Below are 26,644 nucleotides of genomic sequence, written 5' to 3'. Positions count from 1 at the left end.
CACAAATACTAAATAAAGTATAAGAGACATTTAATCATATTAACCAAAACTAATGAGAGGGTCAGAGTACATAAACCTTTCATCAAAAGGCAAATCATAGTCACTAAGACTCCCATGGAGGCACCAATATCAAAAGTACATAACAAGGGGTACCAAACCTCACAAATGTATGATATTGTATGTTAGAGAAATCACCTGACACAGAGGGTGGAACTTTGCCCCCCAAATGAGGCTCCAATAGAGCACTAGATGAAACTCCCAACTGAGCTTACATATATATATATAAATGCTGAAATGCTGCAATAGCATACAAAAGATACTCCACATAGAGTACGGAACATACCAAGAAGGTATTAACCCTTGTGCTTGAGCTAAAGCAAATTGCAAGACCTGTATATTAGCAATCAGTAAAAACAAACGTACACAAATAAACAGCTGAAAACGCTCTTCAACCGAGCTGAAGGAGAGAGGCACAACTTCTGCACCAAGTAGCAAATAGTAGCTTCACGGAAAGGAATTCTGCAGAATAATGCACTACTATAATCGTAACTGACCACAAGTAAAGGTCAGGTAAATATTTGTAAAGAACCACAAGGTTAGCTAAAAGAAAAAGTATAAAGTCCTGCAATAAGCAGAAACACCATAGAGGTTGTGACTACATGAATACAATTTCATTGCAACTAATTCATTTATAATCACTTCTGTCCATACAAGTCTGAAAGAAAAATCCAACCAGATCCTGCAAAGACATGTCTAGCTGTCTTTATCACGCCATGCAGCTCTAAATCACCTTAAAGCCGAATCCACATGTACATCAAATGTATGTACACCATCAAACGACATATCTTTAAGAGAATTCTTTACAGGCTCTGAAAACCGAGTTTTACACAGCACAGCATGTCTGCGCAGTGTAACTGACTGAGCCATAGCTCTACCACAGATTCAGTAGAGTCAATACCACATTTTATGGCACATGTTGCCACCTCTCAACCATCCTGCTCTAGTTGAAGCAGTTCAGTTTTGGCTTCCTCAGGAAGAGAAAGCAGCAAACTCTCCACTGAGTACCATACTGCATAGGAAAACCTGCTGAGAACACATGTACCGTTCAAAGACCTTAATAGTGCACTAACAGGTGAGAAAATACCAGCCATCGGGACTCACAACTTCGAGGAACCAATGGGAGGACATTTGATTCTGCAAAGGCAGTAGCTACTTTTACAACAAGGCCTTTTGTGGAGGGATGTTTGAAGGGACAATCAGGGTACCCAGGGGAGGCCAATGACTATGGGATAAGGCCTGATCTATAGACATCCACATTACCAGCCTTGCGCCTAAGGCCCTAACAATATGTTGTGGAGAGACTCATAAGGAAGTAAGGGCTTAACTTCTGTCTTACCCTGGTGAAGAAAATCCACCAAAGGGTCTGTGGACAATTCCACAGAGGAAGCTGGCAGTCTAGGACAACAGCTGCCCTCACAAATACAGCAGCATAAGAGGAACTCACCTCTGTTGCCATTTCAGGAGAAGATAGTAAATCTAAAACTGGGGAGGACTGAAGACCGCTAGTCTCACCCAGGTCAGTCAGACAATGTTTCTCCAAGGGAGGCTGATAGTATTGTTCAAAAGCATTGACACCAAATATATTCTCCCCTTCGCCTCCCAAATTGTGCATACCAGTAGGAAGAACAGAAATAGGCTGTTTAGGGGCAGACAGCGAGTTGCTTAAAGCGGACATCTCAATTGCCACCACGTCCAATGGCGTGCGGCACCGGTGTACCGATATGTTGATGTTGGGAAGAGTACTTGGGGCCACCGACGTCATAGGCTGACCCAACTCTGAAGGGGAACATCAGAAGGGCTGTGCTACGGCGCCCACTTGAATCCGATAACTGATTCAAAAGGCCCGACTAGCACCAAGGACGAACTTGCTGGCGAGGACACAGATAGGGCACTTACCACCTCCTTAGGGCTAGAAAGTGCACCAGAGGGGAATTCAGGCCCCAAAACGTATGTAGCGAAACGTAATATTCCCGCATTTGGGCTAGAACTGCCCCGGCTCAAGGATATTTAGGGAGGCGCAGGAAGGACTCTCATTCTACAAATGAAGGTTGGGATACCGCGTCTACGTTTTGACCTTTGGGACTTCAGTGCCTTCCTCGACATCGAAGGAGAGGGCCCCTAACCCTAACGGCTCCTCAACTGGTCTTTGGACTTCGACGAGGACTAACGATGCTGGGTGCCTCAGATAGTTACGCTGCCAGAAGTTTTATTCAACACTCTCTCGCCTTCGGCCTCTGAGTCATGGTGGTCTCCCAGGCACCACCAACAGATGGTATGAGGCTCTGTGACCGACATCTGTCATAAGATCCACAGGATTTAAACCCTGACAGCATTGCAAAAAGCACAATCTTTCTCACCCCTAAATGTGGAGATGGGCCAAAAAACAGCCCTCTGATCACTCCGGATCTGCGTTGCAAGCTTGAAAAAGAAGTAACTGACATGTTAGCAAGGGGGTTATATGGAATCCATCAGTCATTCACATACTGTCTGATGTCGGATGTCAAGAGCCAAGGGGTCAGTGTCTGGCAGGGGCCCAACAAGCCTTGACAGCATAGTCGTCAAAAAAGGTGCAGGGTCAGGACCAGCAAGGTCCTAATGACTCACCACGAGCAGTTAAGTCAGAGCAGGCCCCAAGAAAGCAGGGGAGCCCAATGGTGCCAAAGAAGACCCTCGAGAGAACCCACAGGCCAGAGGCACAGAAGTCGCAGTTCATAAAAGGATGAAGGCCCATGGTGCAAAGGATGAGGTGCAGGCAAAGATCTTGGCTGCAGGAGATGGTTGAGGCTGGAGATTTTTAGAGCCCGAAGATCTCTGGAGGAGAGAGTCAACAAGCTTTGTCAATGGCAAGTTGACACAGTGCACAGGTGTACGGGTCCAGTGGTTCCGGTGGGGGATACAGACTTAAAAATTGCTGTGAAGACAGGGAAGGCCTTGAATGAGTTGAAGAACCACCACAAGTGTTGCTGAATCTTTCGGAATCTGTGGGAGCTCAGGAACTGCAGACCGGTCAGTTTCATTGTGGTACCTGCAGATGCAGGGGAGTGACTCCTTCACTTCAAGGGAGATTCCTTTGGGTGTCTTGGATGTCCACAGGACATGTGAAGAACCTATATGGAGCACAGGCACAGACAATGCAGAAAACTTACAGGAGCAGCAGGTGTCTTCCCAGTTGCAGTCTTGGTCCCCAAAGCGAAGTCCAGGGTGCCCAGAAAGTTAAAGTTGAAGTGGTTTTGGATCTGAATCTTGTCCCACAACAAATCTAGGGACCCACCCACAGGTAAGCCTTAAGTACCCTAAGGAAGGGGGTGGGATGATTCACTTGTCCCATCCGCAGGAGGGGAGGGACAGTGGGGAGGATAACCCCATGTCCAGTTTCGCGCCACAGTGGAGCCAACAGCTACCTGAACTGGTTTCAATTGGAGTATGCAAGAAGGGCACCATATGTACCCTTCTACACAGTCTAGTGGCACGGGCAAGCATTCCCTCCCAGTCCCAAAACACTAAGCCCTGTCTGGGAGGTGGGCACACCTCCCTGTGACAGGAAACCTGCCTTTCCCTGCCCGAGCTTCGCATAGCAGCATGAGGGCAGAGTCATGTCTCTGGTCGGCAGCAGCCAAAGTTTGCTGTCCGGGTCTAGAAGACTGGTACCGGGATTACTGACGGTCTCCCGGAGGAGCTTCACAGTGCAAGGAATCATACCTCCCACACCGTTTACAGTGTGGGGGTATTATCCCAACACATTTGATACCAAGCACAACAGGATTAGTTACAGGCAGTTTAGAGATAGCTATCGCGTAATGACGCATTGTCACTCTGTGTATCATAATGGCTGATACACTTACAATCTGGGAGAATGGACTTCGAGGGTCGTAGGGGCGTCCTGCTCATGCAGGGGCACCTTCACACTTAGAACCGAGCACCCTGCCTTCAGGATTGGAAGGCCTGCTTTAGAGGTGACTTATATGCTTTTTGTGCAGTGACCTCAGATATAAGGAAAGTATATCTGTCGTAAGTGGTGCTAGCACCAGCTTACACAGGCTGCAATGGCAGGCCTGTAGTCACAATTTGAGTGGTCTCTCATGGGTGGCATAATACATGCTGGAGCCCATGGGAGACCCCTGGTGTACCTATGCCCTGGGTACCTAGGGACTTATAAGGGTACACCAGTAGCCAATCTGGAGTGTAGCTAAGTACTCACCAAGTCTAATTAGCAGGATCCCAGTCAGACTAGTCAGTAAAACATAAAGACACCAGCAAAAAGTGGGGGTGACCATGAAAGCAGATCCTATTTTCCTACAACATCGTTAATAGAAGCGGAGTTTAAATCGAAGGCTGCAGACTCAGGAAACTTCCATACTCCCTTACCAAAGGGCAAGCAAAAAGCAAAGGCATTATGGGACGACATGTAGACCCTGTTGCAGAAAGTTGCAATAGTTCCGGTACCTCCAGAAGAAGAGGATCTGGATTTTTACACAATCCTTTTCTTGGTTCAGAAAGTGCCAGGGTCCTTTAGACTAGTTCTGGATTTGAAAAAGGACAACAAATGGATAAATAATATTCACTTCAAGGTGGTTCTACAAGCAGAACACATGTTCACCAAAGATTTGTAGGATGGAAGAGAGAGAGTTTTAGAGATTTGTCCGACTCATGGTTTCTTACTTGTGAAAAATCAGAGTCAAATCCTTCCCTATACTTAGAATCTATCAGGGCAAGATTCTAGACAGACACTGGGTTGGTATATCTTTCTCTAAGAAAACAGTAGAAGATGACAAAGAATCTGCTCAACTTCATGAATCAGGAACATTCAACAGCTAGGGAGTGGCTAAAGATTCAAAAGGAAATGGCAGCTGCTATCTTTTTTATTCCATGGGTCAGATTTCACATACATATTTTGGTCAATCAGTTCCGAAAATGTGGTATTCAGCTGCAGATCATCTGGAGAAGAGGCTGGCTCTATTTCAACAAGTAAGGGAAATTCAAAAAGGGAAGCTGACTCCGTCTCAACTGGCAAAATGGTTTCAACCTGCTCTTCCAAATTGGTTGGTGATAACAGGTGCCAGCGAGACGGGATGGGGTACATTGATTAACAATCACTTGACTCAGGAAAAATGGTCATAACTGGAGAAGAAGAATTGTTCTATCTGGAGAGAGATGGGGTAATTCATCGTGCCCCTCTCCATTAATACAGAACAAAACAGTTCTAATCAGGACAGACAATAAGGCCACAAAGGAATATCTGAACAAACAAGGGGGCATAAAATCAAGAATTCTGATGGACTGGGCAATATGCATATTTCAATGGGCCCAGACTTACTTACAAACGATTTCAGCCGATCAGTTGAGCAAGATCCTCCTTAATCACAAGATTATCAGTTAAACGCCCTGGTATTTGTAGAACGTTACAGGAGAATGGGAGTCCCTGTGATAGACCGCTTTGGCAGTCAGATCAATTGCCTGTTTTCCAATGTTTGCTCCACAACCAAGGAGGTGGAGGCATGGAATATAGATGCTCTTTATTGCCCATGGCCTCAGGGGATTTTGTGTGACTTTTCTAATTCCCCTTGGTCAGGGTGAGGATAGAGAAAACATCAGTAATGTTGCTTGCCCCAACTTGGAGTCACTCCTCCTAGTTTCCTCTAATAGTGAGAATGAACGGGGGGATCAGGTATGGTTACTTATCTCTTTACCCTTTCCCCTAATTTATCCACTTTCATCCTAGATGGCCCATCACCGTCTATAGCCAACAGCCTGAAACTTGAATGGTTGCAAAGATTAGGCACATTAGAGGGTTTAGCTGAAACAATCCAGGAAGGAATCTACTTGTCAATAATATAATCAGTGGCCATCTTTCAAAAAATGGTGTGATTCAAACAGATAAATCCTTTGTCCAGATCAAGTATCTCTTCAACAAGACAGGTTTGATCTGGGCCTTGAATGTTCTACTTAGAGGTGAATATGTCAGATTGTGAAGTATTGGATTCTAGACATTTTAAAAGTTTCTTAAACTTCAGGCCTAATGTGAGAAATACTTTACCTTTGTGGGATTTGTTTTTGGTTTCGGATGTTTTAAAGTGCACCCCGCACCTCTCTCAGACCCACTGGAATTAGTGGATCTGAAGTACTTAATTTGGAAAGTGTTTTTTCTAGTGGCAATTACCACAGCTAAAGGAATTGGTGAGATTAAGTATTTTTCTGCCAAAAACCCTTGCCTACAGGTTTTTGCCGACTGTGCCATTTTGAGACATGGCCCTGCTTTTGCTCCAAAAGTTCATTCTTTATCCAATTTTCAGCAGGAAATTTTGGCCCAGGTAATACAGAAGGTCGTCCATCCCTGCAAACTTTAAATAGGTGTAAAAAGTCTACAATTGCAAATCTAGAAGGGCAGCCACATGATCTAATCCCCCGATTTTTGTGGAAAATAGAGGATTGATAACATTTGCAATCAAAGGAATGTGTTTGGTGTACAAGTATTGTCTGCTATAAATAGTGAAAAATACTTAAATAAACTGAAGCATATAATGTTGTGCTTTAGAAGTTCTTTTCAAGATAATCATAATTATTTGGAGGATAGCTTTGGCATTCCTCATTTTGTAATGAGAAGAACAGCGAAGGGGACAAATAGGTAATAAGTGGTAATTTGTTTACTGTGAGTCCAGACTTCCTTGTTCTGATCATTACATCCTCACTCCCTGATCATGTAAATGAAATGATAATGGTGGGAATGTTTATCTTTCCAGAAATTAAAGCCTGGTATATTACAGGCAGAATGCTAGTAAGCTAATGCTATGTATCCCAGGGACAGAAAATAGGCATGTGTTGGTGTTTTTTTGTTGCTGTTCTTGGATCCTATTTAAAGGGGCCTGAGGAGGCATGAATGCCTCATTCTGTAATGACCGGAGCAGGGAAGTCTGGACTCAAAGTAATGGAAATACCGGTAAGTAGTTTTAGCATTCCTAAATGCTTGTGGATTGTACCAAATTGCAATGAATAACCCAGGCCTCTCATCTGCTGTGTTAGTTACAATTAAAGAGTATTCGGATGACATGGATCACTTATGTTTGCATTGTTTCAATGATGCACTTAGCAGACTGGTGCATATATTGCACGTCTTCTTTCAAAAGCCTTGGAATATTTACACATGCATATATTTGTGTTTTTTCAGCCACACACCTGATTGAGCCAAATAAAGCATTGTGAATAATCATCCATATGTACAGCAAAAAAATCCAGTGGCACATCTCTGTATAACATGTTCCCCCCCAAAAATTAAGATTTGCTGACAAAGTTTAGGTTTAACTTAATGCATTATGCCTTGGGAGTGTTTGATGGGTGGAGTAAGCCTGAGGATACAGCACTTTGTAAATGCGATGATATGTCTATACAGGATACAATGCACTTTACTTTCCTTTGCGGATATTATAACGAGAGCAGGTCAACATTTTTAAAACCTTTGTTAAGACGTTCGGGGATTGCCCAGGTGAGGCCTGCTTTATTATATTTACAGTTGCTTGACGCCATGTGGGGATCACCTGACGCTGCGCTGTCCACCGCACCGCAATCAGACAAGGGTTGTGGTCCGAGATCGTCCTTGGTAGATATTCACTATGGTAGGACATTCCCTGGGCTTCCGGGGAACAGAGGATACTATCAATACGCACATGCAGATCATGTGGTATGGAATAAAACGAGTAGTCCCTATCAGTCGGATGGTGTGACCGCCAAGTATCAACCAGGCCCCAGGAGGTCTGCCAATCTTTCCTCACCTTCGCTAGATGACATACCACTGATTGGGCCAACAGAAGGTGCGCACGGTCTAAATCCACATTAGTGACAGAGTTGAAATCACCCCCCAGGAACACTGTGCCAGTCAGGAGGGACGCCAGCTTTCCAGACAAACGCGAGAAAAAGGCCGGTTGTTCCACATTCAGGGCATACACACTGCACAGGGCCACATCTCTTCCATCCAATCTCCCCTGCACTGCCAAGAATCGTCCCTCTGGGTCAATCGTTGTAGTCAAAGGCTGGAAAGGAACCCCCGCCCGTACTCAGATTAAAACACCTTGCGCGTATGCAGAATAAGTAGTATAAAACAATTGGCCCCTCCATCTACGCTGCAACGCCCGTCCTTCAGCCTGAACAATATGGGTCTCTTGCAAAAAGGCTACCTGAACCCCTCTGCGCACCAAAATACGCATGGACCTTGTATCGCTACCTCATGGAGTTCAGCCCCCGCACGTTCCAGGTGATGCATTTCAGCTCAAGGCGGGTCCCCATATTTGAATCCACAAAGACACAATCGTCCCCTCCTCCAAGTAGGCACGCTGGCAGTGCTCCCAGATCCCAAACATCCCCAAGCAAAAAATGCAAAACATCCCCAACAGACCCTCAACCCACCCTTCCCGAGAACAGGCGCCAAACCATTGTTACCCATCCAAATCCCAATCCCCACTAACGGGGAACACCCTGGTAGCAACCAGAGTCTCACAGTTATTGTGAGGTAGAGAAGGTGGCTCTACACCAACCGAGCCGAACAACAATCTCAGCGTCTCTGCATGTCGGTTAAGCCTCGCACACAGCTTCCCCCCCCTAGCAGTGTCCCGCCCCACAGGGACCCCCCCCTTACCGCCCCCCCCACCACCCCCCACCCCGGTCAGAAATCAAGCCACCCAACATCTTCAACAAAACCATCGCCATAACCCTCACCAGTCCAACACACTGCTACATATATGCCTCCTTACTGTGTACTGTTTGTTAAAAACAAGGGAACCCCATACAGTAGAACCTGGGGTAACGAGATGATTTGGAAGAACAATGGTTAAGGCAAGGATGATTAGTTGGCAATACAGTAGATGTTGCTGTACTCTGTTTGAATTGTTTATTTAGTGAAAGCATGGGTCTTCCACTGAAGGGGGCAAGTAGCGCTCGGTCACATCTACTTTGCCGAGGGTCCTACTTGAATTTGAGGGGTTTAGCTGTGAGAACCCGACTAATCATCCTTGCCTTAAAGAGCACCGGCAAGTTTCAGGAGGCTCATCTGTCCTGATGATGATCTAGATTAATATAGATCGAAACGCCGTCGACCCACCCAAGGAATTTCACCCGTTCTATTTGTATATAATTGTTGTGTTTTTATCCTTGTTGTTGTTGTGTGATAGTTCGTTCACTTTGATCACTTATGTCACGTCCTGCACCTTACTATTCACTTGAGCACCTGCAATACAGTATAATTATTTATGTATACCCTTAAGAAAAGAGAGTAAAATAAAAAACTCCTACCAATACCTACTACCTCTGCTCCCCAGCGACTTATTAAGTATTCGCTCTTTGTTCTATTCCTCGCTAAGGACCTCTTAAGGCCTACCCTGAACCATTGTTCTTCCAAATCATCTCCTTACTGTGTACAGCCCGGCGTCCACCATGTTCACTCGTCCATTAGGCCATTGGCAGTTCGTGAGGTAACCTGAGGCAAGTGTCCGGAGTCCTCTTCAGAACCCTTTGACACCCCTTCTTCTGATCCCCGTGGAGATCCTGAGTCCGCCGGCGACCTGCAAAGCTGCCCGTCTCTCCAGCTCCGTCTGTGACGTCGGTGGTGATCTGTTGTTCAGTGTGCGTTTCCGGGTGCGACGGTTCCTGCGAGGTCTCGGTTGAGTTTCGACCGTCTTTTCCCACTTCCCAGCACCGTCCGCGCCAGCACGATATGTTTAAAGCCAGTGCCATGCATCTTCCGGTGTGTCAAAAAAGGTTGTGGTCCCTTCCACCATCACCTTCAAGCGTGCCGGAAATAGAAGAGAGTACTGCACTCTCTTGCATCCAGAAATGAAAAGCGGCTCCTCTGGACCTCCTGCGAGTAGTCAGGGTAAAGGGAGACTGAGGCATTGTCAACTCGATACGGGCCAGACGCCCGGGCATTCCGTAGGATAAGGTCGCGGTCCCTGAAGTGCAGCAGACGTGCAACCACTGGGCGGGGGGGGGGACCCAATGCTGGAGGTCGGGCAGGCACCCGGTGGGCCCTCTCCAACGTGTAGAATGATGTCAGTCCTTCAGGGACAACTACATCGCGCAGCCATGTTTCCAGATAAGGGACCATATTGTCCCCCTCGATTTTTTCGGGTAGGTACCCGTATGTTGTTGCGTCTATTGCGTCCTTCTGCATCTTCGACCCTCTTTTCCAGCTGCTGCACTCTGCACAATAGGTCGCCCATCGTGGCATCCGTCGCCTTCTGGGCCGGTCCCAGCTACTCAAGTGCCAGCTCCGCACTTTTGACACGGTCGGCGAGCTTGCCATGATCCGCCCGCAGTAATCCTAGACTTGTCGACACTTGTGCGATATCGTTGCGCAGTGCCTCTTTCGTGACTGAGATGGCTTGTAGGATCTGGTCCAGCTGTTGTTGCAACCCTGAGGGCGGACCCCCAGTCGCGCCCTGTTCCTGTTTCTCGAGCGAGTCCTCAGGCGGGTCAGATGGTGTCGTTCCCGGTTTCTTGCGTGTTTTCCCCATAGTCCAGACCCAAGGCAGGCCTCCAGCACTAAGAGCAAGATTTAGGCACCTCCAGTCCCGTTCTCCAGGCACAAGGATAGTTGCGCCGAGTACCCTCAGCTGGCTCCGCAGTCATGGACTATCGATGTCCCCACAGGATGATCCTCCAGCCCGCTGGGTGCAAAATGCGAGCTAGAGCTGCCAGTCACCGTCGGCCAGGGTCGCGACCCCAACAGTCATCGTCTGGGGTACCTCAAAGTGTGATGTCCCCCTGTTGCACCGGTGTCCCAGTCACTGTGGCCATCTGCTTCCCAGCAAGGGCAAACCTCACCGGGCTGCTACCACCACTGCGATCACTCCTTCTCCAAAGCCTGCCGGGGGTGTGAGGCCTACTGCAGGCCGTGGGCAAGATGGACGGCTCCCTCTGGGCGGAGCCACCACGATCGTCTGCTGGGCAGCCGTCAGAGCCCCCCCAATTCAGGAAAGGCAAACGCAGGTGCCCTTCAACGCCGGGGGGCCCCGTTCCGAGCCGCCAACGCCGACAGGGGGGTCTCCAAAACAGGATAATGGACGAGGCCGACACGGAGCCCTTCGCTCACGCGTCCATGCCTGGTGGTGCTCAAGCCACGCCCCCCCCCCAGTGGGTGGATCATATCTAGCCCAAAACGAATGGCGAACTTTTCTGCATCTTTACCATTTGATACTGCTTGGGAGAGGATGGCCCGGGCCTTCTCAAGGACCTGTGGCAGCAATATGCAACAGTTTCCTACAAGGAATAGGAGTAATGACCCAATAGGCATGCAGTGTTCACCGACCTCAATGCAAGACTGGGCGAAGAAAATGAATTTTTGCCCTAACTATCTAGCCTCTTGGATTTTCTGTCTGAGGAGCGGAAGGGAACCTGCCCTGAGATGTAGAGGCTTGGACCACCAAACTCTCAGGGGTAGGTTGGTTGGTTGGTGAAGAAATTTGCTTTGCCCGGTGCAGGACAATGGCAGCGGGCAATCGTCCTATGCACAGTAGCCCATGTGTTAGGCTTGGACCAGGTTCCCAGCAAGGACATCAGTCAAGGCCTCATTGTAAGGCAGGAGGGGTTTCAAGGAGGAGACACCTGGCTGCAGGACCTCAGTCAAGATGTCCATCTTGACTAGCACAGAAGGGAGCTGAAGGTCCAAGACCTCAGCTTCCCTTTGCATCACCACAGAGTATCAAGCTTCCTCCTCTGTAGCCACGGTAGGGGGAGAAAGCAAACCAGAATATGGAGGTGCCCCGACTACTGGCCTCATCCAGTTCCATCTACCAGTCTATTTTGTCGTCTGGCAGGTCTTGTATGGGGTCCAGCAACCCCTACCAATCTTCCTCCGTTCCTAGCCCTTCAGAATAAGCCTAAGTAACAGACCTAGGACCAAAGGGTCCTGTCAGCATCGGAATCAGCATCAGTAGGCGCTGATCCAGTTCTGTGTTGTCAGGAATCAGAATGGGGTTGGCAAAGTTGGGAGTCTCTGTTTGGGACCCAGTGCCAGGGAAGGTCGCAGTGGCATGACTGGTGTTCGTCTAGATCCATTACTGGATCAAGGGTGGGGGTATCATCTGTGCCAGGGCCAGAGGCGCGGAAGCAGAACCCAATAGAGCCCCCTCTGAGCCTCTGGGACCCGAAGGCGTGCCAGGAGGGTCAGGCCTCCTAAATATGAGTCACATGGAGTCATAAAATTCTTTGAGCTGGGTGGGGGTCAATCCAGCTTCCGAGAAAGCAGGGAAGCGTGGCGCCAGCTTAGGCACAGGTTCAGCCGAATGAGGGGAAGAAGCTGGAGCATGCATCAACTTCTTGCATTTCTTATGCTTTTTACCTGACCGACTCGAAGACTTTAAGTGGGAAGATGAAGACTTAGGGCTCCCGGAGCAGTGCCCGGCCCTTTATCCCAACTGGGACTGAGAACGATACCTCTGTGGTGAACGACGCAGTACTGAGGGCCAGGTCACAAATAGTTTTAGGGACCGCTCCCTCAAAGCTTTCAGAGCCATTGTTCAGCAGTCAGAGCACGACTTCGAATTGTAGTCACCCTCCAGGTCCAAAAGGCATACCAGGTGTGGACCCGTTACCGACATGGCGCGGTGTCAGGCACCATGCGGCTTGAATCCGGAAACCTTCTTGGACATTCTACACACCAAAAAATCGTCAATAAAAAGTTTTAAAAAAGCCTGTCAAAAAGTGACAGAGGGTTGCTCTCTTCATGGTACTGAGCTAACTGGCAAAAAAAAAAATATCTGACGTCAGAGCACCGAGGTGGCACTTATATAGGTGCTGCAGACATCACAACGGTGGAGTCAACGCCAACAGCATCACACAGAGCTGACCAACACCACCTACCGGCGTATAAGGGTATTGCTCAAAGAAAAATCTTAGGGATCCAGTCTGACGCCTGGAAAATTCAAAGGTAAGGAATCTGCAGCTAGATGTCTCTATATCAGAGCTGCATGTTCAAAGCCAAGAGGCCCTAACTCCGGGTGAGCAGCTTGAACTAATCCTGAAGGGCAAAGAGGTTCAAAAGCATCAAGTCAGAATAGCCATAAGAATCCTCAACCCCCTCCCCCCTCTGATACATCCTTTTTGTGGACCAGGAATTAGAGGAGATAAAATTACATGCCCATCTGGTCCACAGGCACCACCCCTTCGATGGCCCCTCGAGGCGTTGGCTGAGGTAAACCTCATGATGCATGGCAGATGGTCTGGACAGGACTAAACATGACTAGCACACTTAACAATTTGAGGTGATGAATTTCCACTGAAGCATAAAATGTAGATGTTCTGGACGGGTGACTAAAAAAGACTAGCACATTCAACAATTTGCAGTGAGGAATTTCCACTGAAGCATAAAATGGGAGACCATCTCCCAAACAGAAGCTTAAGGTGCAAGGGGGACTAATCAAAGTTGCTCAGATGCTACAGAACCAGTGGGTTTGACCCAGCTGAAAAGTTTGTCACTGCCAGGACGGTCTTGAAAAGCTGCAAAAAGCAGAGAAATGCTGGTGAAATTGTTTCACCAGAGGCCAGCCCCAGCCAGTGGTACATATTGCTGCATTTTTAAGTGCTCCAAGCAAAATTCACCCATTCAACTAATAGCCAAAGAACCTCTCAAGATCTCACTGCACCATTATTTACCATGAGAACTATTCAGCCAAAAGCTGGACATACTCTGAAGATGACATTTCAAAATCTTTAGTTCACTTATACCAAGGAGTGTTACAGTGATGGGCTATACACAGAGTGTGGGGACCCACACACAATTCAGAAAACATGAAAATGGAAGAAACTTGCATCTACATTTTCCATACATAGCTCACTAAAGGGCACCAATGATGTCAGGGGTAGCAACAAGATGTACCAGAACACAGTTAAACTGCCTAGCAAGAAGCATTGGAACACAGAATAGTTGTCAGCTTAACTTACATTTACATAGTTTGCATTAATATATTCCTCAATTCCTTGTAAAATTACCCGGGTGGCATCATCTGTGGAAAGAAAAGAATGTGATGGATGGATTCAATTGATTATATATTAGCAGAATTCACTATTAAGATCGCCTAATATTTGGTTATTTGAGCTGTGAATCAGGTTTAATACCATATACCTATCATACAAAGTGATGTACTAAAAGCAATGAACAGCTCAAAATTACGCTGGAGATGACAACCCAACCTCAGAACATAAGCAGTTAATTGGGCCCTGTGTTGTTGTAAATAACACAAACTTTTAAACACACCTTTACAAGATAGCTTACACTTGCCCATTACAAAGTTCTTTGAAACGTGAACTATATTTCAGAGCTGTTTTTTTTTCAATAGAGACAGAGCTTAGGGGCTAAGAATAACATGGCAACTATGGGTTGCACAGAATCCCTCACTTGAGGTAACTCAACTTTAACTTATTGAGGGTAGGACAATTGTTCTTGTTGGTTTACCTAATTCACCTTTGCGATAAAATAGATTGCTATCAACTCATGCATGTTCCAACTTGAGGAACTAATGTCCCTGGTATGCATGAGGATGGGCAAGTAAATCCATGGGTCAGAACAACATAATATGATGGTTCTGCCAGCAGAACACACTTATTGTTTGGTGGGAACTTACAGCAATTAAAAGAAGAAAACACCATTGACATGTAAACGCACGTGGGTTACATTGTAATATAAGCATGACAACTACTGAATACATACAGGGCAGAACATCTTTATATCGGTTTTTGTCCATATTTGGTCCTGACTTTGCACACGTAATGGCCAACCCAGGCTTCTTTCGGTAAAGTTGCTGCAAAAAAGATTGAAGAAAACAAGGTTTAGCTACCCTCTACAACCACCACTGAAATATCGCTAATATTTCACTTTAAAAAAAAAAAAATTTTATAAGCAACTCAAAAAGATTGTACAAAAGATAAAATATGTTCACAAATATTACATAAATAAGCATAAGTATTTCATAGTATTAATATAAGTTAATAGGCTAAAACATCATATTGTCATAAAAAGGTGTCATAAGAAAGATTTTAGAATCACTATAGAATACAGCGGCTGAGAACAGAGAAAAAGGCAATACTTCATTACACATATCTTATACCATTATTCCAAGCATCGATTGGCTCCCAAATTTTGCAACCTTGTAATCTGGTCCTTTTCCCTCTAGCTGCATATATTGCCTTTTCTTGATTATAGATCCCCAAATCGCGTGTTAACCATATTTGAAAATGCGGGGGATCAGCCTCCTTCCAGCGAGCTGCTAGAATTATTCTGTAAACTGCCGTGCCCAAAAACAGACATGTTTCCTCTTCCTTACTATTCCTGAGAGTGTTATTGTATCCCAATAAATATAAGGTGAGCGATTCTGCTACTTTGTGGCCAAACACTTCCTCCCAAAATTCAGATATCATTTGTCTGAAGGGTGTTAGTTTAACACATTCATATAACATATGAATCAGGTGCGCGGGACTTGTTCCACATCTAGGACATTCGTCATTAGTTCTTTTCCCCCAGGTGTATAGCTTGGCAGGTGTATAATATAAATTATATACGGTTTTATACAATTGAGCCTTTAAGTTAGTAGATATAAATAAATTAGATATGAGCAGCAGTGACATGTCAATGTCAACATTGGGATTGTTAAGTTTATTTGCCCATGCAGACTCTGTATGCTCTAAATCATCCTTCTGTCTTTCCATTAGTATGTCATACAGGGTACCTTTCCTGGTTGATCATTTTCCTATATGTTCTAGTAAGGGAATGTTCGACAGAGTTATATTTGGGATTTTCAAGCTGAGGATGGTATTGACTTGGATGAACTTAAAAATATCGGTATTAGGGATACAGAAATTGTTTTGAAGGATCAGGAACCTAGTATCTGGGTCTCCGTTAAAGAAATCCCCCAAAGTAACAACCCCCGATTTTCCCCATCTCTTAGAAATGTCATCATTAGCTTGTCTAGCTAACACAGATGAGTGCCATAATGGTGTGTACTTCTTAAACTTTGAACTAGCGAGATGTCTTGAGGCTTTCTTCCATATTCTCCAAGCGCTATTTATAATCTTGAACTTAACCTTCTTATAGTACGATGGTTCTACTTGTCTTAACAGAAGGTCTTTTGCTTTGTTTCCTAATGCTAGTTCATAGATCGATGGTGTAGCATTTTCCCTGGTGTTTATACATGATGTATTTGTATTAAGCAGGGGTGACATTTGCTGGAGTAGAGTGGCCCACAGGTAAAACATTATATTGGGGATTGCTAACCCGCCTCTGTGCTGTGGCAGGGAAAGGTAGTTCAAGGCCCTCATAACTTTCCCATAACTCCAAATAAACTTAGTCATTTGAGATTCTATTGCTTTGACGACGTTATCTTCCACTATTAAAGGAATAGCACAGAATAAATATAGCACCCTAGGGAGAATATTCATTTTTAAAAAGTTCCCTCTACCAATGCTTGAAAGGTGGAAATTGTTAACCCTCTTTAGATCTTTCTTAATAGCCTTCATTAGGGGTCATAGTTTAATTTATTAATATTTTCCACCCTAGGGGATATACATATTCCGAGGTATACGGCATTGTCTACCTTCTTTGAATCGTCAAACTTAATATTATCAGTGCAAATAACCATTGTTTTATCTCGATTGAGTAAATAGCCAGAGAACTGACCAAAGGCTTGAGTGATCAATTCTATTTCTGCGATTGCCTCGGTGGGGTTAGATGTGACTACTGCCACGTCATTGGCATATGCAGGTATCTTAGTTTCATAGGAACTAACTCTAATAGGTTTTATTGCATCTCTTGCTATTAGTTTCAGGATCAGGGGATTTATGTACATGGTGAACAATATCTGGGAGCATGGACATCCCTGCCTCGTTCCTCTTAATATATTGAATGAACTTGATTCCTGGCCCATCACTAGAACTTTAGCCTTTGGCTCCTGATACATTGCCTGTATTGATTTAGAAAAGGGAGGCCCAAAATTGTTTTGATCGAGCACTGCCCATAAGAATTTCCAAGAAACACGATCGAAAGCCTTCTCGGCATCGAGCAGGACCATTGACATCTGGCCACCAGTCACATTCATAATGTCGAATAGCGATATAACCCTGCGTTGTGATCTGTGGTACCCTTACCAGGAATAAAGCCATGCTGCCACAGGGAGACGAGATGTTCAATGACCCTCCTGAGCCGATTGGCCAAGATCTTTGCATATAACATTGAATCCGAGTTTATTAAAGAAATTGGGCGGTACGAGTTTTGGGGGCTTTCCCTTTTTGGGAAAAATAACTATATTTGTTTCCTTCCATGATTCAGGACGGGTGCCACTTCCTTGAATCCCTATAAATAGGTCTAACAAATAAGGTGTTATATGTTCTCCAAGAATTTTGTATACTTCTAGTGGGAGTTTATCAGGGCCCGCGGCTTTACCTGAGGCCAGATCTGACAGGGCCAGTTGTAACTCAATATGCATAATATTTTTTTCCAGATCTTCTCTGGTGGGATCATCAATGATCTTGTTCAATCCAGTCTCGGTTAGTTATGACCTCAGGGCATCTTTGAATACGTCTTGATCATTCATATCTTCATTTTGATAAAATTCTTGATAATATTGCCTAAAGATTTCCAATATATCTTGCGGTGTTGTATACTCCTGACCCTCCACTTCGATAGTAGTAATCATATTAAGAGAGTGTTTCTGGCGAGTGCCCAGGGCTAGCTGCTTCCCTACTCTCTCCCCATCTTCGTAGATTTTATTACGGTTTGACTGGAAGGTCTCAGCCGCCTTCTGGGTAAACCTACTGTTAAGGTCAGTTTTAAGAATAAGCATTTTTCGTAGAATAGATCATCCATCTTCACCTCGCAATATTAAAATGGTGTGCTCTTCCTCTATCTTATTTTTGGTTATACAAAGGTCCTAGGTTTTGGTTGATAGTTCAAGAAAATAATTTACACAGGCTCAAGATAAAGGCTGTGTTTTTCCTTTCTTCCAAGTCCAGCCGGACCTAGAAGTGTTTATTTTGGAAAACAATTTATAAATATAATTAAGATAGGCGAAACCAAGTCGCACATGAGTTACTGGGCACACGCCTGTACCTAGTCAGGAAAAGACAATACAGGGGAGAAGGAGAAAGAATAAACAGGCAAACAAGGAGAACGGGGTGGCTTATAATACAATGTATACAAATTTACATAAGCACAAACCCACAGTAACTGCCGTGTAAATTGCAAATCATAAAACAAGCAGTACTGCAAAACAGTCGACGAACGTTTCGATCCCTTGTATACCAATACCCACACGTAGCGCAATCACTAGATTGCAAGGGGTCTCTATTCCCTTGCCCACCTCTTCTTGGGGGCGGGCCAGTCCTGACACCACGTCTTTTCTCAAAATCCTACACTGTGTCTCCCCACACCTTTCCCTTAACATGTCAGTCAATACACCTCTTTACACAGACGATTATCTCAAACAACTGTGCTCACGCCCTTCATTATTATCTGAGACACCAGAAGCTCCAATATCAGTAAATGACTCTATTCCAGACCAATTAGAAAAATTGAAAAAGAAACAAGTCCATTTAGAATTAATGATCTTAATGCTAACAGATTATTTAAAGGCCAACGTAATCCCATTGGGTCTACAGGTGCGAAACATCCCAGGAATTTTCACTGACAATCCCAAATATATCCAAAACTTCAGCTTTATAGGCACCACCTGTTCACGCCACTGGCTTGCCCTTGGCATTGACATCGCGAGTGAAACCCTCAAATCTTTGGAAGTAGAGATTGCAGATCTCCTCAAACAATTAACAGATTCAGACCCCAGTGCAGACGCTAAAAAACTGTTGGAACAAATTGACAAAACTGTGGCTGAATTTCACAGGATTGAACAAAACAAAAAGTCCAACAAAATTAAAAAAGACGTGAAACTATAAAATATAGAAAACACATATCCTTATCTGCAGAAGGATTTCTATATTAACAAAACATACCCACGTTTTCAAAACAGCCGGCCCTGGGGCCGCTATAACAGACGCCAGAACCTTGTGGGATTCTCGGATACATCAGCCGAATCCTCAGACAATTCTGACCCCGGTGAAGGCAGTAGCGGCGCAAGGAGAGGCGGTCTACACCAAAATCCTTTTTTAGCCAGAGGCGCCCAGGACCCACCGCAACGCGGGAAGGTCAAGAAACCCCAACGATGGCAAAATCCGCCTGGCGAGCGCAGAACTCGCAACAACTATTACCAGTGGTAAACACAGTATCAACACAACCGGACAGAATTGGTAGTATCCCTATATTCAATCTCTCGAAACACACACTTGCACAGGACGAGTTGTCATTACTTATGAAAGGCCTCTCATTTGTACCCACAATACCCCCCAACTACATGGATCTACAGACTGAGTTAATGAGATTCTTTAGACGTATACGCCTACAGGCTTTCTTTCAGTTGCATCCCACACCAGAAAAAATAAGTAACACCCCCTTCAGACCACCTTCCATCTTCTCCCCTTCTGCTAATATGATTCCCACTGAAGTGGTGACATTCGAGAAGGTCATTTTGAAGGAACTGCAGAACCTCCAAAATAAGAAAATGTTCATTCCCTATAACATCTCTAGGGAAGAGAAAAATGCCATCTCACAACTCAAAGCCAATGATAATCTCATCATTAAGAGCGCCGATAAAGGCGGTGGTATCGTCCTACAAGAAAAAACGGCATACATCTCAGAAATAATGCGACAACTGGATAATAAAGAGCATTACAAAAAACTAAGTCACAATCCAACAAAGGAGATACAGATTCTCATACAAAAAATAACAAAAGAAGGCCTTGAAGCAGGTTTTCTATCAAAAAAAGAGTACAATTTCCTAAACGTCAAAACGCCCACAATCCCAGTGATTTATACACTGCCTAAAGTGCATAAAGATGAGAAAAAACCCCCAGGCCGCCCCATTGTCTCAGCCTGTGGATCCATCTTAGAACCATTGGGATCTTATGTAGACTATTTTATTAAGGAGTTTGTTCCATCCACACAATGCTACATAAAGGACTCGATGCACATGATCAATATGATCGAAAACCACCCTTATGACCCAATGACTGAAACTTTGGTCACCATGGACATCGAGTCCCTTTACACCAACATTCCGCAGACTACAGCACTCCTAGTGATTAAAAAGATTCTGGACTCACGACCAAGTCCCCATGCCGTACCAAGTGTTTTTATCCTCCAGCTTCTAGAAATATGCCTGACACGGAATTTTTTCCTCTTCAATGGCAACTATTATGAACAAATCAAGGGGACCGCCATGGGCGCCATTTTTGCCCCCAATCTGGCGATCTTCTTTATGGACGAGATAGAGACCAATGTCATCATTCATCCCTCCAATCCATTCCTCTCAGGGATAAAGTTTTGGCGCAGGTATATCGATGACATCTTCATCATTTAGAATGGAAGCGACGATTGCCTGCGCCAATTCTTACATTGGCTGAACAATAACTGCCTAGGGCTTACTTTCACTATCTCCACCAATAATGACTCAATCTCCTTTTTGGACCTTACAATTTATCACTGTGAAGGCTCCCTACTGACACGCCTCTATCGTAAGCCGACCGAAAAAAACACCCTTTTGGCTTACAATAGTAACCATCCAAGAGCATTACGCGATTCACTCCCATACTCGCAATTTTTGCGAATCAGACGGAATTGCTCTTGTAAAGATGATTACTTCCGAGAAGCTGCTACCTTATCATCAAAACTCAAGGAAAGGGGATACCCTAAAAAGCTAATCAAAAACGCTACCAAGCGTGCTTGGTATTGTCCCAGGGAAGCCTTACTCACACCTAAAGAAAAAACCGAATCAAAGCGCATAGCATGTGTCTCTACTTTCTCACCCATTTCAAACAAATTGAGAAAGACAATTCTGAAGCATTGGCCAATACTCAACACCGGTGTCCTGTCCATTGAAAAACCAGTTTTTGCATTCAAGAAAAGTAAAAACCTCAGAGACCACCTTGTGAGGGCCGCTTTGCCCAATTCCATACCTTCTGCTACATTGGATAATGTATGGGGTCTGTCCCCCATTGTTGGGCATGCTAAATGTGGTGGATGTAATAATTGTGACAGTACTATGGAGGGAAAAAGTTTTACCTTTAATAATGTTACTGTACAATGTCGTTCCTTTTCCAACTGTAACACCTGCAACGTCATCTATCTTATCCTATGCCCATGCCAAAAAGTGTACATTGGACAGACCAGTCAGAAGGTAAAAATTCGCATTGGGCAACACAAAAGTCGCATTCGGTGCGGGACTCTGAATGCCCCTTTGGTAGAACATTTTGCGGACCAGAAACATTCTGACAATGATCTGAAATGGACTGTCCTGAAAGTGTTAAAACTCCCACCAAGAGGTGGCAACATGGGACAATTACTCAACAAAGAAGAGCTGAAGTCCATCATACAGTTCAACTCTATACAGGATGGCCTCAACCGAACAGAGGATTGGACAAGCCTAATATAATGATCTTCTGAAACGAGCCTTTTAATCGTCTATGTTGGAAATTCTCTTCCTCAATTGCAGTTGTGTTTTGTATATAGCTTGAGTCCTTGTGAGACAGAGAACCGCATTAATCACACGGTCTTCACTCCTCCACTCCAACATGGCACTCACTTTTAACATTTTTACGTACACTATCACGCCGAATTAGTCCATTTTCACTTTCCATCACCATGCACAGACTACAAAAAAACTCCGCTGCATGCAGACACTCAGCACCAGGCCATTGAGCCTCCAGACGGGACCCCATTTCGGACCCACTACGAGCAGATTACGGTAAGCCTTGACTGGAAACAACCCCTTGACCCCTTCGTAGCACGGGTACAGCCCAACATGCTTCATGTTATTTAACTCTCCCATACAGGCTCGCACGGAAAAGGCGAACGCCATTGAGCGACCTATGGACCCAACGAACCGTAATTAACGGTAATTATCTGCGTGCACCCGCCGCCTTCACTCTCACCCCTTAGCTTGCCTAGCCCACTTATCGTTCATCCATTTGTTCACAGGTACAACTCAACGGAAGTTTCTCACAAAGTCCATGCAAGACACGCAGGACCGCAACGGTAAATGCCCACCACCTTTCACTAGAATTTACTATCACGGTCACACCCAATATTCTCTGACCTAAATATTTCTTTTTTTAGGCCCTATCTGAACTGTTCCTACTGGACAGATATTGATACCCTCCCTGACGCCGCACACTGTGCCAGGCGGCAAAAACGGTAAATATGGTTACCAATCTCTCCATTGACCCTGACCCCTTATTTTTCAAATGGTTGATTGAAATTAATTTTCCAGGCATCGGCCGCCAGGAACTGAAGAGCATTTTTGAGTGTTCTTGACCAAGCACAGCCCACCGTGCCTCGTTCGTGGTAACTAGATTCTCTAAAATATTGGGTCCTCCTCACACTACTTGTGACCCACCTGTCCAACACTCCCTCACCTTGTCCATTTTTTCCGTATCGAACACACGGATATCACGTCTCCGAGCACTTTTTAATGAACAAACGCGGTATGCCCTACACCCCAAATATGCGCACATAACCACCTGTGCCCTTTGGAAGACACAACTGCATGTCCACGCGTTGCACTCTGCATGAAATGAGTGATGACTGACAATAATAATTTTTCAAATGTATGGTTTTTATTTCCCTTTCCTTTCTTCCTGTTTATACCCAACAGGCTCACTGTAAACGATCAGGCAAAATCTATTCTTAGTCCTGAAGATGATCCCACTAATTCTGGAGATAGGGATCGAAACGTTTGTCGACTGTTTTGCAGTACTGCTTGTTTTATGATTTGCAATTTACACGGCAGTTACTGTGGGTTTGTGCTTATGTAAATTTGTATACATTGTATTATAAGCCACCCCGTTCTCCTTGTTTGCCTGTTTATTCTTTCTCCTTCTCCCCTGTATTGTCTTTTCCTGACTAGGTACAGGCGTGTGCCCAGTAACTCATGTGCGACTTGGTTTCGCCTATCTTAATTATATTTATAAATTGTTTTCCAAAATAAACACTTCTAGGTCCGGCTGGACTTGGAAGAAAGGAAAAACACAGCCTTTATCTTGAGCCTGTGTAAATTATTTTCTTGAACTATCAACCAAAACCTAGGACCTTTGTATAACCAAAAATACGTAGTTCCTCCCGTAGGTCCTCGGCCAACTTTTACGGGTTCCCTTGTATACCAATACCCTTCCTCTATCTTATCCAGCTCTTGCATCTGTAAGTGATTGACTTTATCTAATTATTTCTTGCGTTTGGCGACAAAGCTAATTGTCTCCCCCCTGAGAGCAGCCTTGAAACAGTCCCATACTATGCCCCTGGATGAGCTAAAGCGGTTACAATCAAAAATCATTGAGTCCATGTCTTAAATATTTGATATAGTCTTTATTTGCCAGAAGTTTTCTATTGAAATACCAGGTGGTGATTAGTAATATCAAGTGGGGGGGCTAACAGGTTATGATCTGAGATTGTCTTTGGAGATTTATTAATTTGTGCCTCAGCAGAGCAATCTCTAGTCCATATATAATCGATCCGCACATATTTATTGTGGGGGATATGAAAAATAGGTGTAACCGGGGTCCGAGTGGTGTTTTAAGTCCCAGATATCTATTAAACCCAAACTCTCTCTAAGTTGGGAGATGGCTCTGAACACTTTCGGTTTACGTCCGGCATATATATAGGTGTCTTGGTTTTGTCTTGTCCCCTTACACCCCAAAGAAATATTAAAATCCCCACAAAGTATTAGTGTTTTAGGCCAGGAGGCGAACTCTAATTTTAGTTCCTCAAATATTTGTGGGTCATCCTGATTAGAAGCATAGACTGTGCAGATTGTAATACCAATTTTTAGTTCTATAATAGCCCACCTTCCTAGGGAATCAGCTGATTTGCGTGTAGCCTGTCCCAAGAAAGCTCTGCCTAATATGGCTACACCCCGGGTTCTGGATGTCTGTGTTGTAGTCACCAATAAATTATACCCAGGGACCTTTATTAAATCTCTATCATCCCATGGTATATGGGTCTCCTGGAAGCAGAGTACATCATATGAGCTTTGCCTGATTATTCCGTTTAAGCGGGCCCTCTTGTCCCCATCATTGTGTCCCGCCACATTCCAGGAACATAATTTCAATTTACCCATGATAATTTTGGTTAGATGAGAGAAGCCTGATCTATATTCTTCTGGTTTTAGCCTGTATAGAAAATATTCCTGACATTTGCATATTCTTTGTACATTTTGAGTTGCTTTTTTTGTTGCTTTTTACCCCTATTTCCCCTGTCCCAACCCCCCACCCTTCCCCTCTACCCCCTCCTCTCCCCTTCCCAACACCCAAAGTGAGGCGTATAGACTCCATAGGAGTCTGTTTGATGAAAGGGCGTCTGCTGACCAGTGCTAGATTAGATATAACAATTATTATCATCCTACGGATTAAACAACCATAAATCCTTATATCCATTATTTCACTATTATATGTCTATTTTTTTTTTTTTACCATTCACTCCCCCCTTTTTTGTTTTTTTCCTCTTTTATTTTTGTTTGTCCCCGAGTTAGTCATATATACGGCTATACAGATTGTACCTAGTCCACCAAATGAGTTGCTTTTCAGCATACACCACGAGAAACCTCAACCAACCAACCTATAAACTATAAATGTGAATAACAGCTAGGCTTATTAGGCGTCCTCATGCTTTTAATCATAACTCAGTTAAGACCATCTGGATATTCTTTTGCTTTGATGTCCGAGGTGAAAAATTTCGTTTGACCCCCATTTATTACTTTCAGTCGAGCAGGATTGTTCAGGTATGCCTGCGCCTTTTTTTCTTGGAAGGGTTTGATGAGTTGGCGGAGCCGCCACCTCCTTTCCACAGTCGCGTGACAGAAATCCGGGCGTACGAAGTAGGATATCGAGCCCCTAACACGCATCGCTTCAGGCCTAGCTTTCTCAGAAATTGCTTGTCTAAGAAGGAAGTTACCAAAATAGACTAGAATAGCACGTGGATACCCCCCAGGTTTCGCTGGATGCCTTAAAGTAAGAGGAACACAATGGGCGTGTTGGACTTCTGAGTCCCAATCCCAGCTGGATAGTTCAGGCAGAGAGTCACGGAATAGTTGTATTACATAGGAGCGAACATCTTCCCCCTCCACTGCCTCTGGGATGCCCAGCACGCGAAGGTTATTCCTTTGTAGACGATTTTCGAAGTCCTCCAACTTCCACATCACGTCTGACAATTCAGCCTCGTGTAATTCAACCTGCTCGTGATTTGCGGCAATCTCAGACTCATTAGAAACAATTCAATCACCGAATGTACCAATTGTTCTCGTCAAATTGCGCACCACCCCTTGCACCTTACGAAGAGCTGCTTGGGCCTTGTGCCCATCTTGGGATGTTTCTTCACGGTGCGCAGCTATTGCTTGAAGTACTGTTTCCAGTGTGGGTGCAGTCGGATGTATTGGAGAATCCGATTGTTGTGACACAGTCAACGGACCTGGTGGAACTGTAAGCTGAGTTGACGAAGTGTAATCCCATGCTAACTCCGCTGCGCCGTGATGGCTCTTTTTCCGCTTTAGGACCGTTTTTTGGCCCGCCTTGGGGTCTCTCGTTCTCATTTCATCACACTTGCGTCGCTTAAGAGAGAGCCAGTCTCATCGCTAATATTTCACATAATTAAATCTATATCTACAGTTAAAATCGATAGCTAAACATTTTTTGAGTATAGCCGAGTTTTCAAACAAAGGTCATTTCCAGCACAAAAACTGAACTATGAGTGAGTTAGCAAATGCAATTCAAATATATACAGACCAGGAAATCATGAACAGATGCACTGGTCACTTGCATAAAATCAATGAGGACTCTAATTCAATAAATCTCATAAGAACTACATCCAACAAGATTGCATTGAAACTGCAAATACGCAGGAAGCCTACTTCTTACAATCTTACATTAATTTTCACTTTCCAAAATGCCTTCTAGATATTTAATATAGTTCGGGCTTTGCCAAAAGAGCACTATAACACTTTTACAGTATCAGAAATATCTCAACGTGACTGAGGCAATTTTGACCAAATATTCCAGTTCAGACGGTATTATAACTGTGAGCATGGGTGGAGATCTAAGGCAGAGAAGATTTTTTTTCCAGATTACATATTGTATTGGTGTCAAGGCCAAGACCATAACCCTAATCTGTGTTCTAAAGATAGCAATTTGGCTACCAGACCACATTTACTCCAAGTAAAAAATGCTATTACCTCTAAGGCCCTTGTCCTCGACCCAGTCATTACTAATGAGGTATATTCCATTGACAGGAAACAAAACAGGAAAAGCTTTTAGGCTCCACCCACTCTCCTGCCAGGGGCTATAATTACACAGCCAACAGGAAGTACTTCCTGTTTTGTTTCCTGTCGGTGGCCATGACTGGGAACGCAGTGAGCGGTGCTTGGCAATTACCTACTACGTGCTTGTCCTGCTGTTTCCTCCTTTGCTGGGCTCTGGGGTGCTTCTGGACTGGCGTCGGAGCTGCTGGAGTCGGGACGCCTGG

At 44.7% G+C, this 26,644-nt stretch overlaps 1 protein-coding gene across 8 annotated transcripts in view; it reads right to left on the bottom strand.

Annotated features, from left to right (window-relative positions):
* Positions 1–26,644, bottom strand: part of PTPN3 (protein tyrosine phosphatase non-receptor type 3) — a 1,864,164-nt gene that overhangs the window by 237,539 nt on the left and 1,599,981 nt on the right. For all 8 annotated transcript variants that reach the window (XM_086965368.1, XM_086965363.1, XM_086965366.1 and 5 more), the window contains 2 exons: positions 14,750–14,840; positions 13,984–14,045 (listed from right to left, as the gene is read on the bottom strand). In XM_086965368.1, the coding sequence (XP_086821494.1) occupies positions 13,984–14,045; positions 14,750–14,840 (153 nt within the window). The remainder of the gene's footprint in view (positions 1–13,983; positions 14,046–14,749; positions 14,841–26,644) is intronic.

This window comes from Lissotriton vulgaris, chromosome 4_1 (assembly GCF_964263255.1).
Source record: "Lissotriton vulgaris chromosome 4_1, aLisVul1.2, whole genome shotgun sequence".
In the NCBI taxonomy this organism is placed as follows: domain Eukaryota; kingdom Metazoa; phylum Chordata; class Amphibia; order Caudata; family Salamandridae; genus Lissotriton; species Lissotriton vulgaris.
Note: the sequence above shows the minus strand (reverse complement) of the source record. Positions and strands in the feature narration are given on the sequence as shown.